Source organism: Parasteatoda tepidariorum, chromosome 11 (assembly GCF_982258835.1).
Source record: "Parasteatoda tepidariorum strain Cologne lab strain chromosome 11, Ptep-v5.0, whole genome shotgun sequence".
Taxonomy (NCBI): Eukaryota; Metazoa; Arthropoda; class Arachnida; order Araneae; family Theridiidae; genus Parasteatoda; species Parasteatoda tepidariorum.
The window spans coordinates 72,239,579-72,265,981 of record NC_141765.1 but is presented as its reverse complement, the minus strand read 5'-3'; the positions used below and the strand labels follow the sequence as shown (position 1 = coordinate 72,265,981).

Below are 26,403 nucleotides of genomic sequence, written 5' to 3'. Positions count from 1 at the left end.
CGTAACCATGGTCACCGCCACTATTCCAGATGAATGGCTAGGGGAGTTCTTTACTTAGACAAACTATAACACCCACCTTTCTGTGTACACATGTTGATTGTTTTGTCGACTGCCAGGAGCAAACTCAGCAGTATAATCCAAACCTTAACCGACTGCACTACCACATATTCTTATTTGTTATCATGTTTTTGACCTACATATGAATTTTTGATCAAAAATTCCGAATCACGTAGTATAATAAAAATTTAAATTCTTTTTTAAAACAATGCTTTAGGGTTTTGAGAAAGAAAAGCTTAGACTTTATCTTCCGCTATGAAGATTTCTTTTCCTTTGTTTTTTTTTGATAATTTTGAACGAATTGTGAACATTTTAAAAAGGAGTATCACCTGAACACTTTCATCCTTAATAATAAATATAATATCTCATCACGCAATATCTTCTAATATCATGAATGTCCTAAAGAATGAAAATAAGGATGAGTTGGCTGCAGTACTTGATATGGTAAAGCAGCAGGTAAATAAGGACTTCCATACAATATACTTGCAGTTGTTGGATATCCTGAAGAAGAACCATATGTACTAGTCAAAGAAGAGCTTTGAGAAGGAGGTATTGTAGGGCTATTAGCATCCATACCAGGATTTTGTTTCTTCCATTTGGTTCGTCGATTCTGGAACCAAATTTTCACTTGAGTTTCTGTTAGTCTTAATGAAAGTGCAAGATTGAGACGTTCGCACACTGAAAGATAACGCGTAGTTTTAAATTTATTTTCCAACGCAACAAGTTGTTCATAAGTGAAAGCTGTCCTCGCTCGACGAGGTTTTCCGGCTTTACTGCTGTCCGCTCCCGATTTTTTCTTTTTACTGCTTCCAGAAGAGACTTTGTTTCCCGATTTGTCATCTCCACAGGCTGTGATATCAGAAAGACCAGCATTTCTATGGTCTTCACGGGAACAGGTAGAATTACCTTCAATCAGATCTTCTGTTGTGGAGTCAGCTCCATTTATATTGACTGAAAAAAAGAAAACAAAAATTATTAACCGTAACTAGTGTTAAGAAAATTGTAATTATATTAAAACAATATGATATGTAATGTAGTAAAAGATATAATATAAAAAAAATAATTTTGATGAAATGATGAAATGAAACAAAAAAAATAATGGAATTAAAAACAACGATAAACTGGAAAGAATAACAGAAATTAAATTAGAAAAAATTAAAAAATAAAGAAATAAAAGAAAAAAATAAGATTCAAATAAAAGAATGAGTGAAAGGAAAAAATTTAAAATTTGAAATATAAAATTAACAAGATGAAAAGCGACTATTAAATACGATGAAAGTCATAAAATAAAAAACTATGATATAAAAAGAAAATGTTATTCAAAAAATGAAATGTTATGATAGTTATGGTTTAGCAAAGGCCAAATTAGGAAAAAAAAGTTTCAAAATTCATATGCCAAACTTCAGTTTCGTTATTAAAAAATAGTAGAATGTATTACTATTTTGACTGACGAGCATTAACGATGCCTACCCATAAATCTCCTAAAAGAGGCATATAAAATTAGCATGATGTACTAAAAACAAATGTCAATTAATTTTCGTTTTATTTTTTTTTATTGTAATCAAATTAAAATAGCAATATATTGGCCCAGCAGTGTAAGTTGAACCATAGTATTGTGTAATCAAGTTCATTTGCACTCAAGTATGTGCTCTACTAGACACAGATTGAAGCAAATTTAAATGATTATTGCATTTTAATTTGCAAATTATAAAATGATTAAAAGCACGCTAGCACGAATCAAAAAGTTTTATTTAAACATGGTTAATTCCTGATTAACATTTGCATTATATTAGACCAATTTTGATGAAAGATTTAACTTTTGTAAATACAAAGTGTTTTCAACTCCAATTGCATGTTATTTTTCTGAGGTCTTAAGTACTCCTTTGCACCATTTTTTGGGTGGTCCAACATCATATCCAGAGAGATATCGCACCACAGTTTTTACAATATATAACAAATGCATTTTGACCATTATTAGAATTTTAAAGGCGAATAATTGAGCAATTTCAGAATAGTGACTATGTGGTATACACGGCTCTATTTGGTGTTAACCCGGAATTAAATACTCCTTTGCACCATTTTTTGGGTGGTCCAACATCATATCCGGAGAGACATCGCACCACAGTTTTTACAATGTATAACAAATGTATTTTGACCATTATTAGAATTTTAAAGGCGAATAATTGAGTAATTTCAGAATAGTGACAATGTGGTATACATGGCTCTACTTGGTGTTAACCCGGAATAAAGTATTCCTTCGCACCATTTTTTGGGTTGTCCAACATCATATCCGGAGAGGCATCGCTCCACAGTTTCTACAATGTATAACAAATGCATTTTGACCATTATTAGAAGTTTAAAGGCGAATAATTGAGCAATTTCAGAATAGTGACTATGTGGTATACACGGCTCTATTTGGTGTTAACCCGGAATTAAATACTCCTTTGCACCATTTTTTGGGTGGTCCAACATCATATCCGGAGAGACATCGCTCCACAGTTTTTACAATGTATAACAAATGCATTTTAACCATTATTAGAATTTTAAAGGCGAATAATTGAGCAATTTCAGAATAGTGACAATATGGTATACACGGCTCTTTGGTGTTAACCCTGAATTAAGTATTCCTTCGCACCATTTTTTGGGTTTTCCAACATCATGTCCGGAGAAACATCGTATCACAGTTTTTACAATGTATAACAAATGCATTTTAACCATTATTAGAATTTTGAAGGCCGATAATTGAGCAATTTTAGAATAGTGACAATATGATATACACGGTTACAAAAAGGTTTGTTTACACGAAGAGTGTTGGGGAAATCTGAGTTCTTGTTAAATTGAATTGACAAACTAGTCATAGCCTATTTAATATCAAGCAAGTTTCAATTCTCATTGCTGATTGATCAAGTATATTGATTGTGATCGATTATTTGCCTGGTAATTTCAATCTTCTTGTCAGATTGATTTGAAAAATTACTCATATTAACTGCTATAAAATGTATGAATATTTTTTGTTGTATAATAAAGATATTTGTGTTTACATAAAATTTACGTAAATCAAAAAAGTCTTATTTCAAAAATTCGATTTCTCAGGAACTACTGGAATAATTTCACGCAAATTTTGTATTTTGCCGTGTAAAATTATATTCTTTAAAATGATGTAAAAAATTGTATACAATTCAAAACTTTTTCAACTAATATTAAATAAAATGATAAATATTTATTAAAAACTATTTTTTTAATGGAATTATCTTTAGATAAATAAATTCCATAGTTGAGTGCAAAAATGTTTCAATTCGCCTCATAAGTTCTCGCTATATGGTGAAATACGCAACAAGTGAAATTAACATTCAGGGATCCAAACTTTGGATCGTTCTCCTAACCAAATTATAGAGACCATATTTTACAGATTATGGCTACCCCCTATATTTCGGGGGTTAGAAATCCGAATCCGTTGAAAAAAATGGTATGTTTATTCAGAGAAAGCACGTTTTTGTGTCTGATTTCGTATTTTAAAATATCATCTGCACTAATTAATTAGCATATTAGAGGTTACCCCCACAAACCATTAAAAGTGAGCCCTAGAACGTGAAGATCCGATCAAAAGTTATTAAGGGTTGCGCATTGTACATATGCGTCCTAACTTTATGATTCTTGCTTTATCGAAAAAGTAACTTCATTGATTCTTATGTGACTGAAATTATAAATTAAAATTTGTGAATGACCACATTATTTCGAGTAAATACCGATTCGAGAGTTCTTCAAAGGGATAGTGATTGCCGGAGCTCCATAAATTTGATAAATAATTAGTGTATATTTAAACTATTTTACTAAGTTTTGTTGTAAAAATAGGTAGGGCACGTTTAAAACCAATAAAAAATGCTTTTGAATCATTATTAGAAGCTTAAAGGAGAATAATCGAGCAGTTTCAAGAAATTGACAATATGGTGAGAAAGATGGCGATATGAGGTGCACCTCTATGAAGTGTACCTCTCTTCAGTTTAATACCGAGTAAGTTTCAATTCTTTTTTCTGATTGATGAAAAATATTGTTAATGGTCGATTATTCGCCAAGTCATTTCAATCTTCTTGTTTGATTGATCTGAACATTAATGATATAAACAATTATAAAATGCATGCATGTTTATAGTTTTAGTCTCATAGTATTTGCATAAATCTGTCAATTGTATAAAATAATTTTATAATATTTAACTTCTATTCACTTCAGTTTTCCTACGAATTCATATTATTATGTCTGTTCTGTGTGTATGTCTGATTAGTAAACTAGTTTCATTTTAAGAAGTATTGTATTTATGCATCCAAACTTCAGATTGTCCAAACTTTAGATCTACGCATCCAAAAGTTTTACTTTTTACTTTAGATTGTATCATAAAAGAAACTTTACTAATTTTTTTTATTAGCTTTATTTTTTTCCTCCTGTTGATGTTAAGATATCTTAATTTTTAACATATCGATGAAATCATGTGAAGTAAAAAAAAATCAGTTTAACGTTGAACCCTTAATTATAAAAAATTTTCAAACTTATTAAAGTGTTAATTTGTACAGTATTTCAATTGAATCCAATATCCTGTAATTAAAAACAAAATTGAACAGTGCCCCAATGATATTCAACAAACTTCTATATTTTTAATAGTGTACGAGTATAGAGAAAAATTTTGAAAGATTGAAAAGAATCGAAATAGTGTTTTGTAAAACTTAGTCTTAAATGGAAACATTTTAAAACATTTTTAAAACTATTCTTTACAAATAAGTAAAAAAAGTATTTCTACAAAAAATTATTTAGAAATGTGTCCCACAAAAATATTATAAGATTGATAAGATTGACATCTTTTAGATCAGTATTTCATTTTTATTAAGTCACAAAAGTGAACCATAATTTACCAACTCCTGATTAACTGGTCTCCGATCCTCTTATTATCGAATATTAATGTTAATAAAACCGTTTAAGGGTCAATCACTAAGCTGTGTTCATGCTTCCGTTCATAGTATCATGTAACAAAGATAATGAAAGATTAAATTACATGATAATATTGCTCAATTTGGTGCGTAATAGATGCAGAAAACTTGTACAATATTATGGCCGAAGCTAAAATTTTTATCAATGTATGCATATCGATAAATTTATTAAAATTTAACGAAATATATATAAATTTACGATAAATTTATATATATTTAGGAAAGAATCAAAATAGTTCTTAAATAACCTATAAAACATTAAATTTATATTTTAGCTAATCCTTTTAAAATATCTTTTAAAATTGAAATATTGCGATCTATTTCGACAACAGTCCACTCAGAAATGTTACCAACAAAAACATTATAAGATTGAATACAAATATTATCCTCGTTAGAAACAAGCATTTGCAGAAATTACAAATTTATTGAAATGCGTTTTCATCAGTTATTGTTGACATCAGTCTATTCATTTTCATTAATAAACGAGTTTTAGAAGTGAACCATCATTTACCGACTCCTGATTAACTAGCCTCCAATCTTCTCATCATCGAATGATAGTGTCACTAAAACCGCTTAAGGGTTAATAAGCATAATGTCTTAAACATTAATTAATGATTAAAATTCTAATTCTCAGAGACTTACTTCGAAGTAGGAAAATGAATTTTCTAATTTCTAAGTAATATGGTTTTCTACCTAGCTGAATTAATCATTTCAAAAGATGTTTATTATAATGTTGTGTCTTTCTTTCAGAATATTTTCCATATGCCTAAAGGATGCATAAGAACGATATACACTAATTAAATGTTTCGAAATTAGCTTATTATAACATTCGGTTGGCTTTTAGCACATTGCTGTACTTCGAATATTGACATAAATTTGTCGTTTCATCTGCCCTGAGGGTAAAGCTACTCGACTAAATTAAATGTTAAACGACGGAAACGAGATTATAGCTCACAATTTGGGCATTTAGTATAGTATGTTATTTGAGTATTTTTCTGATGTAGAAATTTGAGGAAATAACAGCTTTAATAAACAGTAAACAACGTCTTCCATAAACATTTTGCATAAATAACGTAACTTTAAAGTTATATTATTGCTTTGGAAGGGAAAATATAGAGATGATATTAAGTTATAAATTTTAATATTCAGGGAATTAAAATGATATTCATTACTATAAAATGTATATATGTGTGGATTAAATAAGATTAGAGTACCTTGAAAATATATAAAAAGTGAAAGTTTTAATTTTATCACTACATAGTGCATAAAATTGAAAAAACTTAGAGTGTTACTACAGTGTTTAGGCATATTTTTTCATAGATTAAGTTTTTACATCGCATTGTTAATTAGAATCGTTTCCAGAAATTTTCAGAATTTTCAGCAGTTGGCAGCATCCAAATCATCTTATTGTCCACATAAAAATCACATCTTTTTTTTTATACCGAAAACACTCTCCTTAGCAAATTGAGAATATGACCCTTCACTATATTTCTTCAAGTTTAACTTAATTATTCAGATTCCATTTAACATTAACTTTAACTCCACTATTCAAACAATATGAAGTTTAAACTACCTCGTTTGTACTGTGTGACTTAAATACCTTACCTCAGCTACTAACAAGAACTCTTTAGCAAGATGAATTAAGCTAACAGGTCAGTTCAGTAAACCTCTTTATGATGAGGATGAAACCTCATCAGAAAGTAAATTTCACAATAAACGTTAGATCTTATAGTTGACGACTGTTTCAACTCGATTGCTAACACTAAAGATTTTACTGAGCTTTTCTAAAGAACTCGCAGTCATTGTCTAAAATACATAACTGTAGTTGGAACACGATCAACCAAGACAGTGATCAGCATACAACAAATTTTACGGCAGAAGAAGAACCTAATGTGCTTGAGCTGACAACCAATAAGGTCCTTTCAAACCGATATCGGTGTGAACCATGCACAGAGAATTGAAGTATCAGAATGCGTAAAAACTGGCATCTGGGGAACTAAAAAAGAGTTATATGAACAGATGAAACAGGTTACTCCTTGTTTTGTACTGATGAGAGACGTCGAAATCGACGAGAACCTCCACTGTGCCATGAACCCATCTTGTTCATTGTGCAAGGTTCTGTTGGAAGTATCAAGCATAGATATGACCTCTACGGCATCAAGATGAGATGAATGTGGTGCCTTGGTTTTTGTCAAGAATAAATAAAAAGCCATGTAATACTTGGGCAGATCAAGTACATCCTGAATTTCTAATCCGAAGGATATTTCATGGATGATAGAGTAACAGTACATCGTTCCAGAAGCGTTCAAAATTAGTTCAATGAATATCAATCTGACTTTCATCCTCTTTCAAGGCCACCGCAAAGCCCAGATATTGACCCAATAGAAAATTTATAAGATATGTTGGAAAGGTACATCTTACAGCAATTTCCTCTTTCATCCAATTTACAAGATCTCTGCATATCCAATGCACGGTATTTTCCGGACATATATACATTCGGGAAATAATAGAATCGACACTCTCATGAATACAGGCTGATATTTGTGCAAAAGATTGTCAAATAAAATATCAGTCTAAGGTTTCTAATTTATTGGCCACAGTATTGCATCTAATTTAATAACTTAGTTTAAAAAGTTAACTTCTCATCAAACTATCCGACACGAATCTAAACTGTTTATTTTTATGAACTGTCTGAAATTTGAATTATTCTTTTGAAATGAACAGTCTGAATTCAGGATAGTTCTCTGAAAAAAAAACTTCTAAAATGTAAACTGCTAATCTGAAATGAACTGTTTGATATCCTAACTGATTATCTAACGTAAACTAACTTAAATCCGAACCTTTTTTCTGAAATGAATTGTCTACAACCTTAACAATTTATCTGAAATGAATTGCTTGAAATCTGAATTTTTTTATTAAGTTATTCCTTCCTTATTTATCTTCTTACATAAATCAGAATCAATAAAAATAATTAAAAAGCGTTTTATTTTGTTCCATTTGTATGTATCTAATTAATTCCTAAGACTCCAATTTGTTTCCCCAAATCATCCAAAGTGAACTTGAACATCTAATTGTTCATCAAATGCAGAGCAATAGTGGCCAATTTTATCCTTTATTGAGAGAAAGTCATTATCTCTAGACGTCATCTCTAATCAGTGGAGCTCATCCTATGAGGGTAGTAATTACTAGTGCTAAAAGGGTGCCAATTACACAACACTTAGTTGATTTATAACCCTAATCGCTGAACACACTCAAAATGACAGCGGTTGGAAGAGTCTGACCACCTAAAAAGACGAGCATCCTCCCCCGCACGCAATTTTAGAGAAAGATACAGATAAAAGAAGCTTAAGAGAAGCAAAAGAACTCCACCGACTAATTAGTTTCTTTAGAAGTTAAAGATTATTTTTGGTTTTGTTTTTCAGGTACGATTGCGCTAAACACAAAACTTAATTGATTTGTATGAAAAAGGAATAATTTAAGAACTAAGCAGGAAATTATTTTATATTTATTTGATGTTGAACTTTTTCTTTTCTGAAAAACATTTTTAAAACAGTTAATATTAGAAAAGTATTAATATAAATCGTAGGAAGTAATTATCCTTATTAATTTTAAATATCTATTTTAAAGATCTTGGGAAAATAATAGACTGACATGAAGGGAATAACCATTATAGAAAGCTAAAGTAAAGAAATCAAAAATAATTTTTTTTATTTCTATATAATTTGTCAGAATGTGCCTAGAAATTTGCCCAGAAATATACTTAACCAAACCTTTTTCTGCATGTCATTAAATAAAACATATAAAGAGGACAAAATACAATATGTATAGTATTGATGTATGCAAATCAAGAGATAAAACTCTTACAAATTTTTTTTCTTCTAAAAAGGTCTTTCATGTATACGCAGAATTAGGAACTCCTTTTTTCGTTCAATTTACTTAACATTTTACAGCATGTACACCGCGCAACTTAAAACCGAGTACACTTTGAGTTTTTTTAATTATAAGAATTGGATTTACACATACTAGGATACTTACTTAGATTACACATACTTAGATTTACACGTACTTAGATTTACATATACTCTTTCAGATTCCAGGGGCTAACCTCAAATATGCTAATTAATATGAGATATTTTAAATTACGAAATAAAATACAACAATCGTGTTTTTTTTCTTTTGGTGTATTTGCATTTTTGAACATCAAAATACGGGGGTTGGTAGTAATGGGTAAAATATGGCGCTAAAAGTTTATTTTGGCACTTGATTGTTAATTTCACTTTCCACTTGCTTATCTAGAACTGTTTCAGATAATAAAACAATTTTCGCACACAATTATAAAACTTGTTTATATAATGATAATTCTGCGCAAAAAGAAATTTATAATTATTTTTTAAAATTTGTATTATTAATTTTAGCAATGGTAAAAAACTTTTTGAATTAAAAGTTATAAAAATTTTTAAATTATTTTCAAGTGAGAAATTTTAGGTGACAAAATATAACATTTAAACTGAATTGGTCAAATTGTTCTTGATATATAGAAATTCAAAAAGTATCAAATGACTCTTCTGATACTTTTCAGAGAGAAAAAAACACGATTATTTAGAAAAAGTACAAATTCGTGTCTGATTCCGTAACTCAAAATTTGGTCCATACGTACATAAAAGTTAATGCCGTTATATCATACGTCTATAGCGTACCTAAATTTAATACCTTGAATCATTAGGATTGCTTCTAAGTACGTGAACGTTCAATCATGAAATCAAAGGCATTAAGGTGTTCTCGTCTTTTATTTTGCGCACTGTACATTACAAATATAGTTTTGGTGGTTAAATTTTTTAAAATTTTATTTGAGATGTTTCATTGATAAAAGGACAAGCTAAATTTTATATCATTTTTCTATTAAATATTCCTCTATTTTGTTGCAAATAATTTTCTTCTCAATAGCAAATAAACTTATTCTTATTATTAACCTTATCTATAATAGATAATATATATTCTGATAATTTTTTAAACAAATCTGAAGAAGTTGTCAAATCTGACTTTAACACACGTTTTCAAAGAGAAATTTTATTTCATGCATTTAATTTACCAAATTTTTCCATTGTTAGTTATTTTCAATACAGTCCAGAATTCTTAGATAAATAAAAAATAAATAAAATGCTTCGAAAAACCATTTTTTAGATAATGGCAAAGTGTTTTTTCTATTTAGCACTTTAAAAGTTCTAAAGTTTCACAGCTATTTTAGAAACAGATGTTAACGTAATAGCTAAAACCTTAAAGTAAACTTCAACGTTTTGCAGGGAGGGTTTTTTCAAACTAGACATTAAATAATTTATTATCCACGCGTCTTATTTTGACATAGTAATATGTTATTGACGGAAATAAGGTTTCGTATAAAGAGTTTATTCTGACTGCTATTTTTGGCTATAAAAAAAAATTCGTTATGTTTTATATAATTTTTCATTGAATTCTTTGATAGGGTTTGTAAAAAGAAATAAATAACATTTGAAGGAACCAAATTGTTCGATTAATTGTTTGCAAGATTGAAAGAAAATAATCACAGATTATCTGAATATTGCCTTAAGTTATAAGTTTCCTATAAAAAAGATTTTTGAAAATTGTCATCTCAATTGCCCCCATATGTCTCACTGTCATGAAAATTGTCACCCTATCGTCAGGTGATAATGTTAAATCTAAGGCTTTAAAATTTTTTTTAAAGAATTATCACAGAAATATTTATTTTCAGTGATTTATTAGTTTTTTACCTTTAGTGGGAATACTGATAAGATGCACTCCTAATTACTACAATAATCCTTTTATTGAAATAAATATATAGAAATCCTGACATTTACTGGGTGACACTTATATAAGTTTAAGTGGCTGCTATTGTTGTCGTCGGCCATTAAGGCCGAGGGGGTGCGATTGTTCTTGTTTTCCAGGGGCGCCATCTATGGCTAAGAATTCTTCTATGACTCCCATTCGTCACACCCGTTTATAGGGTGGACCCATTCATACATCCATTTATTCGTCCACGGACAGGAATTTTAACCTGATCCAGAGAACGACCTATCTCCAATTCAGTACCCCTAAAGATTGATTTGTAAGGGGTTGTTAAATCATAGAAATGTTCACTTTCTCCAATTGCTTGAATTGTTTTGCCAGACCTCCTGATTTACTTAACTGTTTGACAAAGTCTTTATTGCTTGGCAGTGACTTAATCGAACATATAATAATATACCCAAAAAAATAGCTTTTTTCTTTTTCTTTTTTTTTGAAGCTACATTGAGTAAAAAGCAAAAATAATTAAAAAAAATAAGCAATACTACTCTGAAAACTGTGGTGTAAAATCTCTCCGAATTCGATGTTGAACAACCGAACAAATTTCGTGAATGAACACTTTATTTAAAATTAATAATAAATTAAAAGTTCATACGCAAGAGAGTAATTAAATCTAAACTCCAATAATGGAGAAATTGTAAACCAAGTTCATTCGCGTATACACCATTCGTGAATTATTTTTGCTTCCGAAAGCACCAATGTTGGCGCACTTAGAATATCCCCCCCCCCCTGTAAATTGTTTACAATCGAGTTTAAGTTGTGTAAGTTTGTTTTCCTCTACGATGCGGCATACTATGTCTAAAAAAATAAAAGTTTGCCGTTAAAATATTAAGGAATAGTTTTGTCTGTGTAATAAGGATTATTATATTTTAGTTTTTGAACATTTACCAATTTATATTTTGCTAAGCCTAGATCAAATTCATCTTAATATTCTCTCTGGGCTAAGTATACTTGGAATGCTTATATACGCTAATTGTAAAATAAATTAGGTTTGATTAAGAAATTGATTTATTTTAAGAATTAGTATATATATATATATATATATATATATATATATATATATATATATATATATATATATATATATATATATATATATATATATATATATATATATATATATATATATATATATATATATATGCATACTAAATTAATTATTCTGACTAACTTTGACTATTTGATTATTCTGACTAAAAATAACTTCGCTGACTTTTAAGTGTATTTTAATTATGAATTTTATTGATATTGAATACCAAAAATGGTGGCATCTACTATACACCAAGTAGTGTATAAGAACAGTCTTGGTGTTTCGCTACATCAGGAACTATCCTTAGTTTGACTTTACCACTTTGGAGTAAAGAAGTTTCCATCATTTTTGGTGTCAAGATACATGGATTTCGTTTTACAGTGTAGATACTTCATTTCATAAAACAAGTTTTTCTTTAATGACAACGAGGCAATATTAACCTGATTTGATCTCGACAAATATAATGAACAGCAACACCTTTCTACAGAAAATCAGCACTGCATACGAAAAAGTCTCTCGACCTTTTCCGCGCTATTTTACCTTCATTTTCTTTATATTATTACTGACTGTACCAGAATTTTTAAATAATACTTAGTGATATGTTGCTGCCTTAGGCACGCGTCGTAGAATGGTATACCCAAATTCAGGGGCCCCCACAAGGGGGGGGGGGAAGGTGGGCGCACGATGCGCCCACTTAAAGCTTGGGGGGAGGTTTGTTTGGAGGGGGGAATTTAGAATTTGCCCAAGAGCTTGGGGGGGGCACTGCCCAAATTTGTCTGGTCGAACAAAAATGGAACAACAACATGTTTTCTAGATCACTTATTTTTATTTCAGAAACACATCAGAATTTAGTAGCACAGCATTTTGAACACTGGAACACAGTTTGCATAATTTTGCTGTTGAAGAACACGTGTCTCCTTCTCTGCATGCTCAACTGTTATTTTCTTTTCACAAAAACCAAAGTGCCAAAATGTCAATATATTTAACTTATTGGATTCGCATAAAATGCGCAATCTCAATAAGGTAAGAACAATAATAATATATATTATAACCTTATCTCCTGAGCATGCGGAGAAGGAAAGCGAATCTTGAAGAAAATCTCTCTCTCACCTACTCAGAGTACCAACAGCATTCGAATGAAGCATTCGCTTAGCCAAACTAGCGGTTGCAGTTAAAACAAACTAGGTGCAAGGCACCGTTACATTAGTAACGTTATAAATTAAGATGAAAACTAAAATGTTAAAATTTGGGTGTATTGTGATAGTATCCTCACAGTTAGTATTTTTCTTCTATCAAAATTTTACACAAACGATTTGTAACTCATGTAAACGACAACAACGATATCTTTTCGCAAGGTTAAATGCTTAAAAATATTTGGCTCACCATAAATGGTGACAACTACTTTATATCAAAGTGGTGCTCCACTAGAGCAAACCCTAAAGGTAATTCCTAGTTCTGAGAAACATCTCTTTTACACTAATTGGTGTAAAGTAGCCGCTACCAACCACCATGTTTGTTACATAAAATAACGCTAAAATTTATAATTACAGTACGATATGATTCACATAAGAATGAGTAAAGTTATTTTAACAAGACAACATAAAGTCAAAATTAGTAATTTAGATTACATACATGCACTAATTCTTAAAATAAAATAAGTTTTTAAACCAAACATACAAGTAGCAGAGAGAGTATTAAAATGAATTTGAACCATGTTTAAGAGATCAGAAGCGGGCAAAAGCACATACAAAAATATTTAATACAGTTTACAGAGAGGGGAAAATTTAAACATAAATATCCTTATTACAAAACTAAAAATAAACATATTTTTATTTAATTCATACATATTTTTAAGCCCAACTTTAGCTTCTGAAGAGGAATAGCAGCATTGAAGACAGCCACAAACACTCGCTAACTCGTTATTGATTTTAAACATGAAACGATTGTCCATAGTACGATTGTCCACGAAATCAAAGCACGCCAACAGTGGAGTTTTCTGAAGGGAAAATATTTAACGTAAGTGAAAAAGCGAGTGATCTTGGTGTACACTTTTTGCATTTTGGGTGTTTGGAGCTTTCATATAACCTTTAAATTGTATTAAAAAAACTCGATTTGGTGTTAATTTGAAAAAAAGTGGGCTTTTTTACACAACTTTTATGGTTGTTCAACATCAAATTTAAAGAGATATTGCACAACAGTTTTCACAGTAAGCCTGTTCTGAACAGCATTTTAACATAAAATGTAACTCATTATATCATGTATTATTTAGAAAGCTGTACTTGAAGTTCAATTCATTAAAGGTAAAAGTTTCTAAAAATATAACTTTGAAAAAATATAAACGATTCCGAGGTTTTCTCCACGAAATTATTTTTTAAAATGTTATTTCTCAGTTTTATCGATTTTTACTTTTAATTCATACATTACATTGTTTATATATAATATTACGATCAAATAGTTTTTCTACTAAGTTCTTTTCAGTCTTACTGTTTATTTAAAACTATGTTCTGCATGAAAATAATCGAGGATTTCATTGAAAGAACAAGCTATGTGAAATTTTAAAAAAACATCTTCACATTTTAGAACAACAGAAAATAGAGAACACAAATATCTTTTAATAATTATTACAAAAACGGTTTTGTAATATTTTAATTTTTCCTGATATTTCAATTAATTATAAAAGTGGTTTTCTTAAGTTCACTAAAATGTCACTAAACTTATTTTTAAAATAAAAGTTTTTGTCTTGCATTCCACTAAAACTTCCAATTATTTATTCCTAAAATATGCTCCTCCACTAAGACTTTCTATTATATATTCCTAAAAATTGCTCTTCCACTAAGTTTCAGTACATTTTCAAAATTTGGAACAACAGATAATAGAGAACATAAATATCTTTTGACAATTATTACAAAATTGGTTTTGTAATATTCTAATATTTCCTGATATTTCAATTAATTATAAAAGAAGTTTTCTTAAATTCACTATAATGTCTCTAAACATATTTTTAAAATAAAATTTTTTGTCTTGCATTCCACTAAGATTTCCAATTACTTATTCCCAAAATATGCTCCTCCACTAATATTTTCCAATATATATTCCTAAAAATTGCTCTTCCACTAAGTTTTCTTGGTATTTATTCCTATATTGTGATAGTCCAAATAAAAAGTATCGGAGATAACTTTTAAGTTGAAAACCATTTCACAGCTGTAACAATACTCCGCGAGCAAAAACTGAACTTGGGTCTTTTTTATATAACTATGAAAGGGTCAGATTTCATGAAGTGAGAGGGAGGAAGCAAATTATAGCAGAGATCATATGATATTTGCCCGAAGCTAGCAATCAAGATGGGGCTCATAAATAGGAGGAACGAAAATACATTTGATGCAAAAGGTGGATTTTTACAAATTTAATCAAAGCTTTTAAATGCAAGCTAAAGAAGCGCCGTTGTTACATGTTCTAAATTTTATCGATTTATAAAAAGTTTAAATAATTGAAAAAAAATAGATATCATTAAAAAAAAAATCTAGATAAATAATTATTTTCCTTAATTTTATTATTTTTGCCTCGCACTGGAAATACCCTAATGTTGGGGAATGGCGTTGAATCATAATATCTTGCTCGCGCGTTGTTGTATTATAATTTCTGATGACACGATAATTTTGAATTGAAACATGCCAATGTGAAAGCATATGATGATAATCAGTTTACACACCACACTTCCCAACATTTCCTAAAAAAATTTGAAACCACCAGAAAGTGAAGGCCGACCTTTAAAAATCAAACCATAACTCAAACATTGGTATGGGTATTACCATTGCAGTTAATCAAACAATTAAAATAACTTTGAATCTTTATAAAATATTTCACTTTTTTAAAAATTAATCATTTTAGTAGCAAAATTAGATAAATATTGTCTTAATATAATTATGAAATGTTACAAAGTGTCATATTGAGAGTAATGGGGCCCTTACATTTACTATACATCAAGAGGAAACTGTCAATATTTATTAATTATTATATTACATATTGATAATATTGCCTGGTTGTTAAAAATATCATTCATAAAAAAGCTTAAATACAGTTAAGAAGCATATTGATGGTGATGGTGTCAAATTTTACTTTCATTGATCAGCACATAAAGAGAAAGGAAAAGGAACTACAGAAACATATTTTAATCCCGATCATTTCACTTGTGAAAACACTGAATTCTCACAAGAAAATTTAAAAATGAAGGGTGGTCAATTTTTTTTTGGTGCACTGAATAACTTTTGATCAAAATAAAAGCACTTCAGTTAATGATAATTTGAAATGAATGAATACTTAAGTTCTTAATACAGCCTAACACACTCTTAATCTCTTTTTTAATACATACATTTAAAATGAATTAAATATTTTTAGTCAATATACAAGGTGGAATATTATACCTTGGAAATTGCATCAAAATCAACTAGCAAATTAAAAGAAAAGAGCAGAAAATGTGGTCTTCCTGAGGAGTAGCATCTAATGATCCAAGGTACAACAACACGTTGTACTATGTAAAGGTTTTCCTTACTTTAAAAAATATTCTTTCCTTAAGAATATCATATAATTTGTTCACAAAAAATTTAAATAGTAGACAAGGTTATAATGCTTTGTTCAACGAACATCTAAGGCATTAGAATAATTTTTTTATGCATAAAAATAAAAACGTCAAGTTTGTCCAAGGAATTACTATCTCTCCCGAATATAAAATTGGAATATCTAAATAATTTTTCAATGTTGTTTTATCTTTCCTTTTGGTTTTCCTCTGAAAGTTTGCCTTCCTCAAATAATATCAAATGACACCAAAGCGATCTTGGAAAACTTTTTTGTCCTTAAAATTGAATAACTATGTAGCCATTCGTATTATGAGAACTAATAAAAAGTTTCGGATTAATCAAATTTGTTTAAATCTTCTGATTAAAATTGGATTGCAATCTAAATCGTTTTGAACAAAATAATTATAATTGTTGATTTCAAAGATAATTTTGTGCTACTTTTTACTACTATTTTACGTTGCTACTATTCAAGAACTTCCTTGGAAATTACAAATAACTTCTTGGAAATAGTTAGCATTGAGGCAAGTGACTATTTTAAACATATGTAGAAAAGTACCGGGTCATAACGCTTATTAGTATTTTTTATGTCAAATAATAATAATTATGTCAAATAATAATTTCAAAAAAAGAGGTTGAAAATATGTCTAGCTTATATTTTGTCACCCGGTAAAAAATAATTCACATCAAGTCCCACTGCAAAAGATAACACTTTCTTTGATAAATATTGGAATCATTTACGATACGTGTAAGCTTTCCGAAACAAGCATTATCTATCATAATATCAACCAAGGATAAAAATACTGCGGGGAGTGCTTATCCAGCTACTAAACCGAAAAGTATATGGTTTTAAAAATGATTCTAACTTTACCCAAGGGTAAACATATAGTGGGCGTCCATGGTATTCTTATTCATTTTGGAAGCTTTAAAGTAAGAAATAGACGCTATTTTTCTCCATTTCTAACATCTCCTCAAAGTACTTTTTTTTAAAGTGATAAAATTGCTTCTTCGAAATGGATATTTTTTATGAGTATTTCTGTATTAAGACTAATTTTGCTTTTCTTATTATTTGCTTTTCATAGCTTAATTATTTCTTATTATATCTTTCTTAATTGTCATGAATTGTGCTGTTTAGACAAGTAACAGTCACAAGGTAACTTCCTCAATTGATGTGCACCAAATTTGATGCTTTTTATGAAATATGATTTTATACTTGTATAGAAAAAAATATAAACACTTTTCTCACTTATAAAATCATAATATTTAGAAGTTTATAAATTTAACAATTATTTTTCCTTCTTAGCTAGGAATTCTAATAATACTTGATGGCATTAAATCTAAGTTTAAAGAAACTTTCTTAAAAAAAATATTTGAATGATGTAAAAAGAACGAGATTATCTTCTGATAGTTTTAAAGAGGCAAATATTAATATTTGCCAAAAAAAATTTATAAATAAATAAATGATTGTCCCAAGAGACTTTATTTTAAGAAAATGATACTGTGGTAAATGCATTCTAAACTAAATATCATCGTGAAAAATAATTCATTTTGGATACTAATAAGTTTAAAAAATGTGCTTTTATGATATTCAATATAGTTTGAGTTAATATAATCACTTAATTAGCAAAGACACTTTCTGTTGTTTGAGATAATGTAGTCATATTCTAGACTGAAATAAAGGATATGAAAATCGGCAGATTAAAATAAATCACATTACAATAAAAAGAAGATAAGTAATTGTTGCTATTCAACGTTATTTTAATAGATACTTTTAAACTTCAGTCGTCCAAAAAAATTTTTTTTATTCCATTCAAAGCGAGAATCATACCCCTAGACCACCGATCTACGTAACTATGCACTACGCAAATTATTCCATTAAAAATATCAATAAAAATTGGCGACACATATGTGTCAATTGGTATACAAATATCAGTACTATTTTTGTTTATATTTGTTCAATATAGAGAAAAAAAATTTCGTTAAAGGTTAATCAATTTGATTAATGTCATTCGAAGAATTTTCTTTTTAGGTTTGTAACTGTTTTAAAAAAATAGAACTTCATAAAATTTCAATAAATGAGTAGAAAACTATTGCATGACATATGAAAAAGATGCTATGTAATATTTTAGAGAATAATATTTTAAACGATGTAAAAATAAATAAATACAAAGAATATTCAATCAAGTCGTTAATAAAAAAAATTCGAATATAAAATTCTTTATTTGAAATAAAAGCATTTAAACGTTTCGATAAAATTTTCTTTATTAATTATCTTCTAGCTTTATATAATACTTAGAGTAAAAGCACTATTTCACAGGAGTATACGAGCAATTCAAATGAATCAATTCAGATGAAATAAAAAAATCTATTTATTTTTATTTTTTGATGCTTGAAACCTTTTGTTAGTATGAAAAGGATTTTTTTTTCTTTTATTTTCACTTTTTTACAATTTACTTAACGGAAATGTCTTTTTGTGCAAAAAAATTTCTTTATAAGGAAAATTAGCACCGAGAAAATCATCTCAAATGTGTAATCTTGGAAATCAAATATTTTGGCAGGAATCAAACATTTTTACAATATTTTAAAGACTTTTTTGATGACTCAGAAATGGAAATAAGAGGTTTCAGTGCATGTTGAAAAAACCTATGGGTATATATACGTTTTAGAAACTAAATAAAACGTGTAAACTTGTCAAAATGTAATAAAGGTACATTTGAGTTATATTTGTGAGATGTCTGGGAATTTTATTGTAATTTTGGAGGAATGTGAAGTTGTCAAGATTTGTAACAACATGGATTTGTGACATGTTTTAATTGTATTTTTTAAAACAATTTTTCTGCAAAATTCCCTCCATTGTCTTGCTGGCTAGAAATAAAATATTAAAAAAAAAGTACTTACCATTAGAAGTATTACTTATATTTCTTAACACACTCTCAAAAATCGGTTAAACGTTGAATCATAATATGTATAACCGTAATATAGTGTTGCAACTTTTATAAGGTTATTTTATAAGATATCTCATAAAATTTGACAATTTTATCATGATACCTTAGAATGTGGTATAAAATCATTTATTCGGTTTAATTTACTTTTCAATTTTGTATTTTTCACTAAATGTGTGGTAATAAGAACTATAATTTTGAAAGCCAGAATTTCTAGTAAATCGTTACCGTATAAACGAAAAAATTACCAAATGAATGGTTTAAATACCGCATATTTAGTTTCTTTTAACCAAAAGAATGTTTTTTTACTAGAAATGTCATTACCATTACAGTACGGTAATTTAATAAAAAAAATTTTCCTCCGTGCGGCATGATGCTAGAAGTATATAGTATAACTTATAGTTTAAAACTTCATCACTCTGATTATAAAAAAAATACTAATTTTTTATAAGAGGTTAGGAATGAAGAGCTAAGCCTGTTGTTGTATCATACTGCAAGCGATTTTCGTGACTTTTGACAACTACTTTACACCAAGTAGTATAAAAGAACATTCCTGGTGTTTTGCTACATCAGGAACTATCTTTAGTTCTTTGAGCTGTGACTACATCACTTTGGTGTAAATAAGTTGCCACTATTTTTGGTGTCAAGATACATGGGTTGAATGTTCCATTACACCAAACCCGAGAATAGTTCCTGACGTATTGAAACCCTTAGAATGTTCTTTTATACAATTTATTGTAAAGAAGCTACCACCATGTCTATTGTTCAATAACACTAAAATTTAAAGTTACAGTAAGATATGATACAGATAAGAATTTAAAAATTATAATACAATCTAACGAAAGAATCATAAATTTAAGATGTGCATGTGCAATGTTTTTAAAGTAAAATTAGTTTGTCAATCAAACACTGCACAAACCGAATATTAATACGAATTCGAACGAAACCGAAGTGCAAAGAAGTTAAATATTATAAAATTATTTTATTCAATTGAGAGAATTATATAAATCTTATAAGACTAAAGCTAAAGGCATACATGTATTTTATAGTTATTTTTAAATGCATGTATGCATAAGTAGATTGTTAAAGTAATCAGACACGAAGATTGAAATTTCTATAATCTAATAAATCATAACAGAAGTCTGGAAAACAGAATCAAATGCTACTTTCATTTTAAGCAATGTCTATTTTTGTAAATACGCATTTTAAGCTATGCCCATTTTCGAAAACATGCCTTTCAAGCTATTTAAAAACTACTTGATCTTACATTTGCAAACTAATGCACATTTTACGAACCGTAATGAGTTGTACATCGTACTAACAGTTTCTTAAACACAGCTCTTAACTCAAAAGCAATTTAATAAGATGAAGCAAATTTAAGCCAATTAAAACTAACTTCGAGCATCAAACGTCACTGGCTGTTACAAATAAAAATTAATCAGACCATCTTCCTTCCTAAAATAGTTTGAAAATTAAAGCATTTTTTCAATGATTCATTATTGCAAATTTATTAATAATTAATCAGAATTTTTAGACATATATTGAATAATTTTTAGATTAATCATTGGTTATAATTATAATGGGAGCAATAATTTACTATTCTTGCACCCGTTATATAATCTCTAATGCATTATAAAGAAATCTAAAAATATAAATTAAAAACTTGGATACTGGGTGAGAACAACTCATTTCTCAGAATTTTTTAAAAACATTTTTTAACATTGATCATTTGTATGTAATTTATAAAAGCATAGAAACAGGAACAAATTATAATTAGTCGTTGCAAACTCTGAGGTTGTTTATTAAATTATTTAGTTAATTAAATTTACATAAGTTATATCTAATGAGGAAAATTGTGTTCGGCATTTTAGATGAAGCAACATTTCAATCAAATCCAACATTTACGTGTAGTTTAATGTTAGTAAATATTTGTACCTTTTAGATAAAAACCAATTATTGGATCAAAACAATTTATTTTTTAATACTTTATTAGCAATTTAATAAAAATACTTATTTAAACAAATATGCCAAACAGTACAAAATATTTATTAATATAACCGCGTTTGATTAATAGTACGCTACAATGTCTCCTATCTCAACGACTTAATTATCGTTGCGATGGAAGTCGATTCGATAAATGATAACCAATTCAAACTCTGTATGCCGACTGAATAATTGCTTTGACGAAATAGATTGGAAACAAGTGTTGCGTAAATAGAAACTAAAGCAGCTATTAATATGATATAACTATGTAAATGTTAAATTATAACTCCGTGTTAGATGAGGTTCAATTATATAATGAGGAGGAGGGCTTAGATTGGTTTGTGTATAATTTTCTGAATGCCGCAATATGTAGTAGTCTTTGAATTGAAATCTCTAATTGCTTTTATATTATACCTAGCTGTATGTAAAAAAAATACACAATCAAAAATTAACTTGAATAATATTATGTTTCTTAATGATAACTCTGACATTTCCTGAATAATATCCGTTTGAATGGTGATATCGGTATTTTTAACCATAAAGTCTTACAAATTCTTACAACTTAAATAAACTGTTATATTGCATGGCATTTCCTTTCAAATTGTATTAGATGCAGGGTTTATGATTTTTTTGATTTTTTTTAAAAAAATCAAAAAAATCAGTTTTTATTTATTTTTATTCAAATACACTGTAAGAACTTTGATTTATGATTAAAAAACTTTATGAATGCTTAATCAAAATTAATATTAAAACTATATTATAACAATATTTAAGAAGCTCTAACTTCCTAAAACAATTTTTCATTATAACATATAGCTTTGAATGCATAGCAACCATTTTGAAACAAATGCAGGATTGAAATTTAAAGACTACATGAAATAAAGAATTTAAACTCTATTTTTGGCATATAAGGGTAATTTCTTTTTAAGATAACCTCAAGCTTTAGAAATATACACTTTCCACCAATAAAATATAATGTAGGTTTTAATTCCGTGCTTTTTCAATCAAAAGGTAGAAATTTAATTAATATTATTTGTATTTTTTGCGAAAAAAAATGATGTTTATTAATTACTTTCTACAGCTATGCAAGTCTATATTAAAAAAGCATTAAATGTTTACCTTAATCTGTACTTTCAATCTCAAGAATCAAAAGATTTTTAAAAATGTAATTTCAAATGTGTTGAAATTTAACCCACACCAAGAAAGAAAGTAGTAATTTTGTTAACTAAAATTAATTAATGCAGCAATTTATTTAAAATAAATTTTAAAACTAAGAAAAGAAAATAATGAAAGTATCAATAATTTTAAACACTCTTATTTAATTTTCTAAATCAAGATATAATATTAAGAAAAATCAATTGATTTAAATCAATGATTTTTTTAAAAAAATCATTTGATTTAAATCAAGATTTAAATCGTGATTTAAATCAACAAACCCTGATTAAATGACAAGATGATATTGCTTGTCTTCACACTTTATTAAGATTTATGTTGCAAATTTGCTTGATAGCACTTAATTACTCTCATTTCTTAATTGAGAGGGTAAGGAAACATATCTAGTCTTTTAATTAAAGTTTTCGAAACAATAACACACATATACGACTTAAAGTTTTTAATCACAATTTAATCTTCGCAAAATTATGAAAATGTGCCAGAAAAGGTAAACAATTCAATTTTAAAATTGAAAAAATGAGTTGATTTTGAAATTAATTCTTTTTGATTTGTACAAAATTAAGATAAGAAAGTGTGAAACCCGAGACAGTTTTGATTTGTTAGGAAAATACTTAAACAATAGAGCTTAGATAATTGGAGGAGAAATCTGTCGAATATAGTTTGAGTAATAATACTAGAAAAGGAATATGTTTAAACTTTCAGTTTTTATGAGCTTCTTAAACGATTTTATATGAACTTTTAATTCAATTATCTAAAATGATCTATTTTATAAAGTTATAGAAATTGATGTACCTTAAAAATTTAAAACGCCTAAATAAAACAATAAAAAATATGAGCCTATCTTTGGATAAAGGAGCTTATAATGAAATACAAAAATATCAAAAGTTCGTTATCTGAAAAAATGGAGTGAAATAGGCGAAAACATTCGACAGCTGTTTTGACTCAAATTTTGAAACCATATTTTTCATATTGCAACTCTATTTTGATGTTTTGTGTTTCGATTATTATCAAGAATCCAAATCTGTCGTGAAAAAAGACATATTGAGAGGAAGAACGTCTTTGTGTCTGATTTCGCAACTAAAAATATTGTCCACATTAGCTAATTAGCATATTTAAAGTCACTTATTTAGAGCTTAAAGATTAGCACTCAAATCGCAAAAATCGGATCATTGGAAAAAAAAAGCTGTTCAGGATAATATTTTTTTTGTACTCAAAACATATTGTCTTAATCCAACTCATAAAAAACTTGGTGCAACAACAAAGTGAAACCAGATTCCCAAATTATTGCTAGAGCAAAATGACATTTAGAAAATTATAGGTTTTACTTCATTCTTTTACACACTGTTTGCGAAACGCAGAATAAAAGCGCAAGATCTAAATCCGTCGGAAAGAAAGGTACGTTTAATCAGAGCTACAACGTTTTTATATCCGATTTCACAACTTAAAGAAACCGTCTTTAATAAGACTAAAAGAGTTTGTTCCCCTAAACTATTAAAATTACACATTAAAATTGCAAGCATTGGATTAAAAATCAGATCATTAAAGAAATAATTATTGGTTATATTATAATTGTTATTTTTTCTGCTCATTGTACTAATTTTAATTTTTAAGATCTAACAATTAGTGAATTTTTTAAACTACCGAAAAGAATAAGCTATGAATAAAACAAAGGAAGAGACAAAATAAATTAACTATAATGTAAAAACAAAAAAAAAGTATTTTTAATTTTTAGACAAAAATAAAGAAGCCACCCTTTGAGCCTGCATTGAAAGGAAAAGTAATATAATCGAAAAGAAAAACAAGAGTATTAAAATCGGATATTTAAGGGAGAAATCACCTCTTCCGCTCACTTTTAGACACCCTCTATCCCACTTTCTCCCACCATTTTATTCTCAATTGCTCTTACTTTTTACCTTCCCATGTCACTCTTTTTGCAGACGATTGATCTCAAACGACTTGTGTATCGGGAAGTGGCAACGATAATTCAAGTCGAGAACTACAATATTGCGCTAAGCAGTTTTCATCTAAATATTCTTACTCAGCGCTGAAAAATAAATGCTTGCTTTTTTTTAGTCAAATATAAAAAAAAGAAGCTTTAAATTAAAAGAAAATAACCTAATATATATTCGAACAATCAGTAATTCTGAAAAATAAATAAAGATTAGTTAAGCTTTTTTTCATCTTAAATTAAATATTTTTTTATTTTTTTATGAGAGCTGAAAAAGTCACATAACCAAAAATATGAATAAAGGGTAACATATTTTTTTCGAAAACTTTGGAATTAACAAATTGATTAAGCTTTTAAATCATACTCAATTGTTTTTAATTTGAAAAGAAAATCCTTTATAAAAAAGAAGAAAAAAAACACTCGTTTTATTGGGTATGATTAAATTTGTCGATAAAATCTACAAATTAACTCATTTTTATAGATAAAAAGAAATATTACTTTATGCTTAAATAATTAAGTAGATCATTGTTTCGCCACATTTTGAGTCCTAACTTCACTGATATCATTTGCAAGTTTTCTTTTTTAAAATTATTGACGAATCACATCGTACAAGTTTCATACGTTAATAAGCGAATACGCTCAAGTTTTATTACCAGGAATCACGTTTAAACCTAAATCATTTCAATAAGAAGTACGTTTATATTCTTTCCATAGTTATTCTACTACAAATTCAGCAACCAGGACAATGCCTCGCAAGTGCTTGAAAATAGATATTGAAAAAAATTGCTTGTCAACTATATTCTTTCATTTACTAACATTATTAACGCTAAAATAGAATTCCAGAAAACTTTTTTTCTTTGCAATATGCAGCTTAGCATACAACAAAACCAAATATATAAAAATCTCAATTTTTACTTTTTTGCTGCTTTGGTTGATTCTTCTAGTTCACGAAAGTACACTTAATGTTCAATCATTTTATCAATGATCACGTTTAACCAACTTTCAGCAACCCTACATTTATTTCTATAAAATTTTATCGATAGATTTTACTTTTAAAAGACATTTTATTAAAGATTACGTTTAATCCACAATCATTTCATCAATAAGTAATACATTTCATCTTATCGACTGGTATTTATTTAACCCACAGCAATTTTTTCTAAGTTTACATTTCTAATCTTTATAATCCATTATAATTTCTTCAATAAATGCAATTCCTCCTCAAACATTTCACTCACCAAACATTCACTCACTTCTTAAACTAAAAATTTAAACTTAGTGAAATTTCAAACTCTGTACATTTTCTCAAAATGTTCTCAACATTCCCAAACGTTTCAAAAACTCTCTCAAAATGCTTAATTTTAACCTAAAAATTAAAGAACTGAGTTGTGTAAGAGATTAATCAATAAGATATATTCTCAATAAATACTTAAAAATTTTTCCAACCATGAAATGTTGGTCTAAATACATAAAAATTATAGATAGACAATCAATTAATACCAAATTTATAATAATTAAAATATTTAACTGAAAAACTTGACAAATTATTTTTATATATATATTAAGGGTTTGCAAAAAAAATTTAAAGCTCTCTCGAAATCTAACAAATTGCCCCTAAAACGAAAAATACCTGTTTGATTATCTACGTAAAAAACAAGGAGTCGAATTATGATTCTTATCTCAGGCATTAGATTTCGATCGAGCTATTATGCAGCTTACAGTTGGTTAGTCACTTAATAAGCTTCGTTTTTGTCATGGATTCGAAAAACTTATATTAAAGGGGATCATTGCATCTTGGATTCAAATCTTATCAAATTTCATCAGAAAATGGGAAAAAAACACTTCGTCTAATATTTGTGGAAAATTCTATTTTATATCTTTTCTT

General features: G+C 28.2%; 1 protein-coding gene across 1 annotated transcript in view; it reads right to left on the bottom strand.

Moving 5' to 3' along the window:
• Positions 1-310: 310 nt before the first annotated feature.
• The window catches only part of LOC107440237 (uncharacterized), a 49,751-nt gene continuing 23,658 nt past the window's right edge, over positions 311-26,403 (bottom strand). The window contains exon 2 of the mRNA XM_043040299.3: positions 311-1,008. Coding sequence (XP_042896233.2) covers positions 446-1,008 — 563 coding nt within the window. The 3' untranslated portion in view covers positions 311-445. The remainder of the gene's footprint in view (positions 1,009-26,403) is intronic.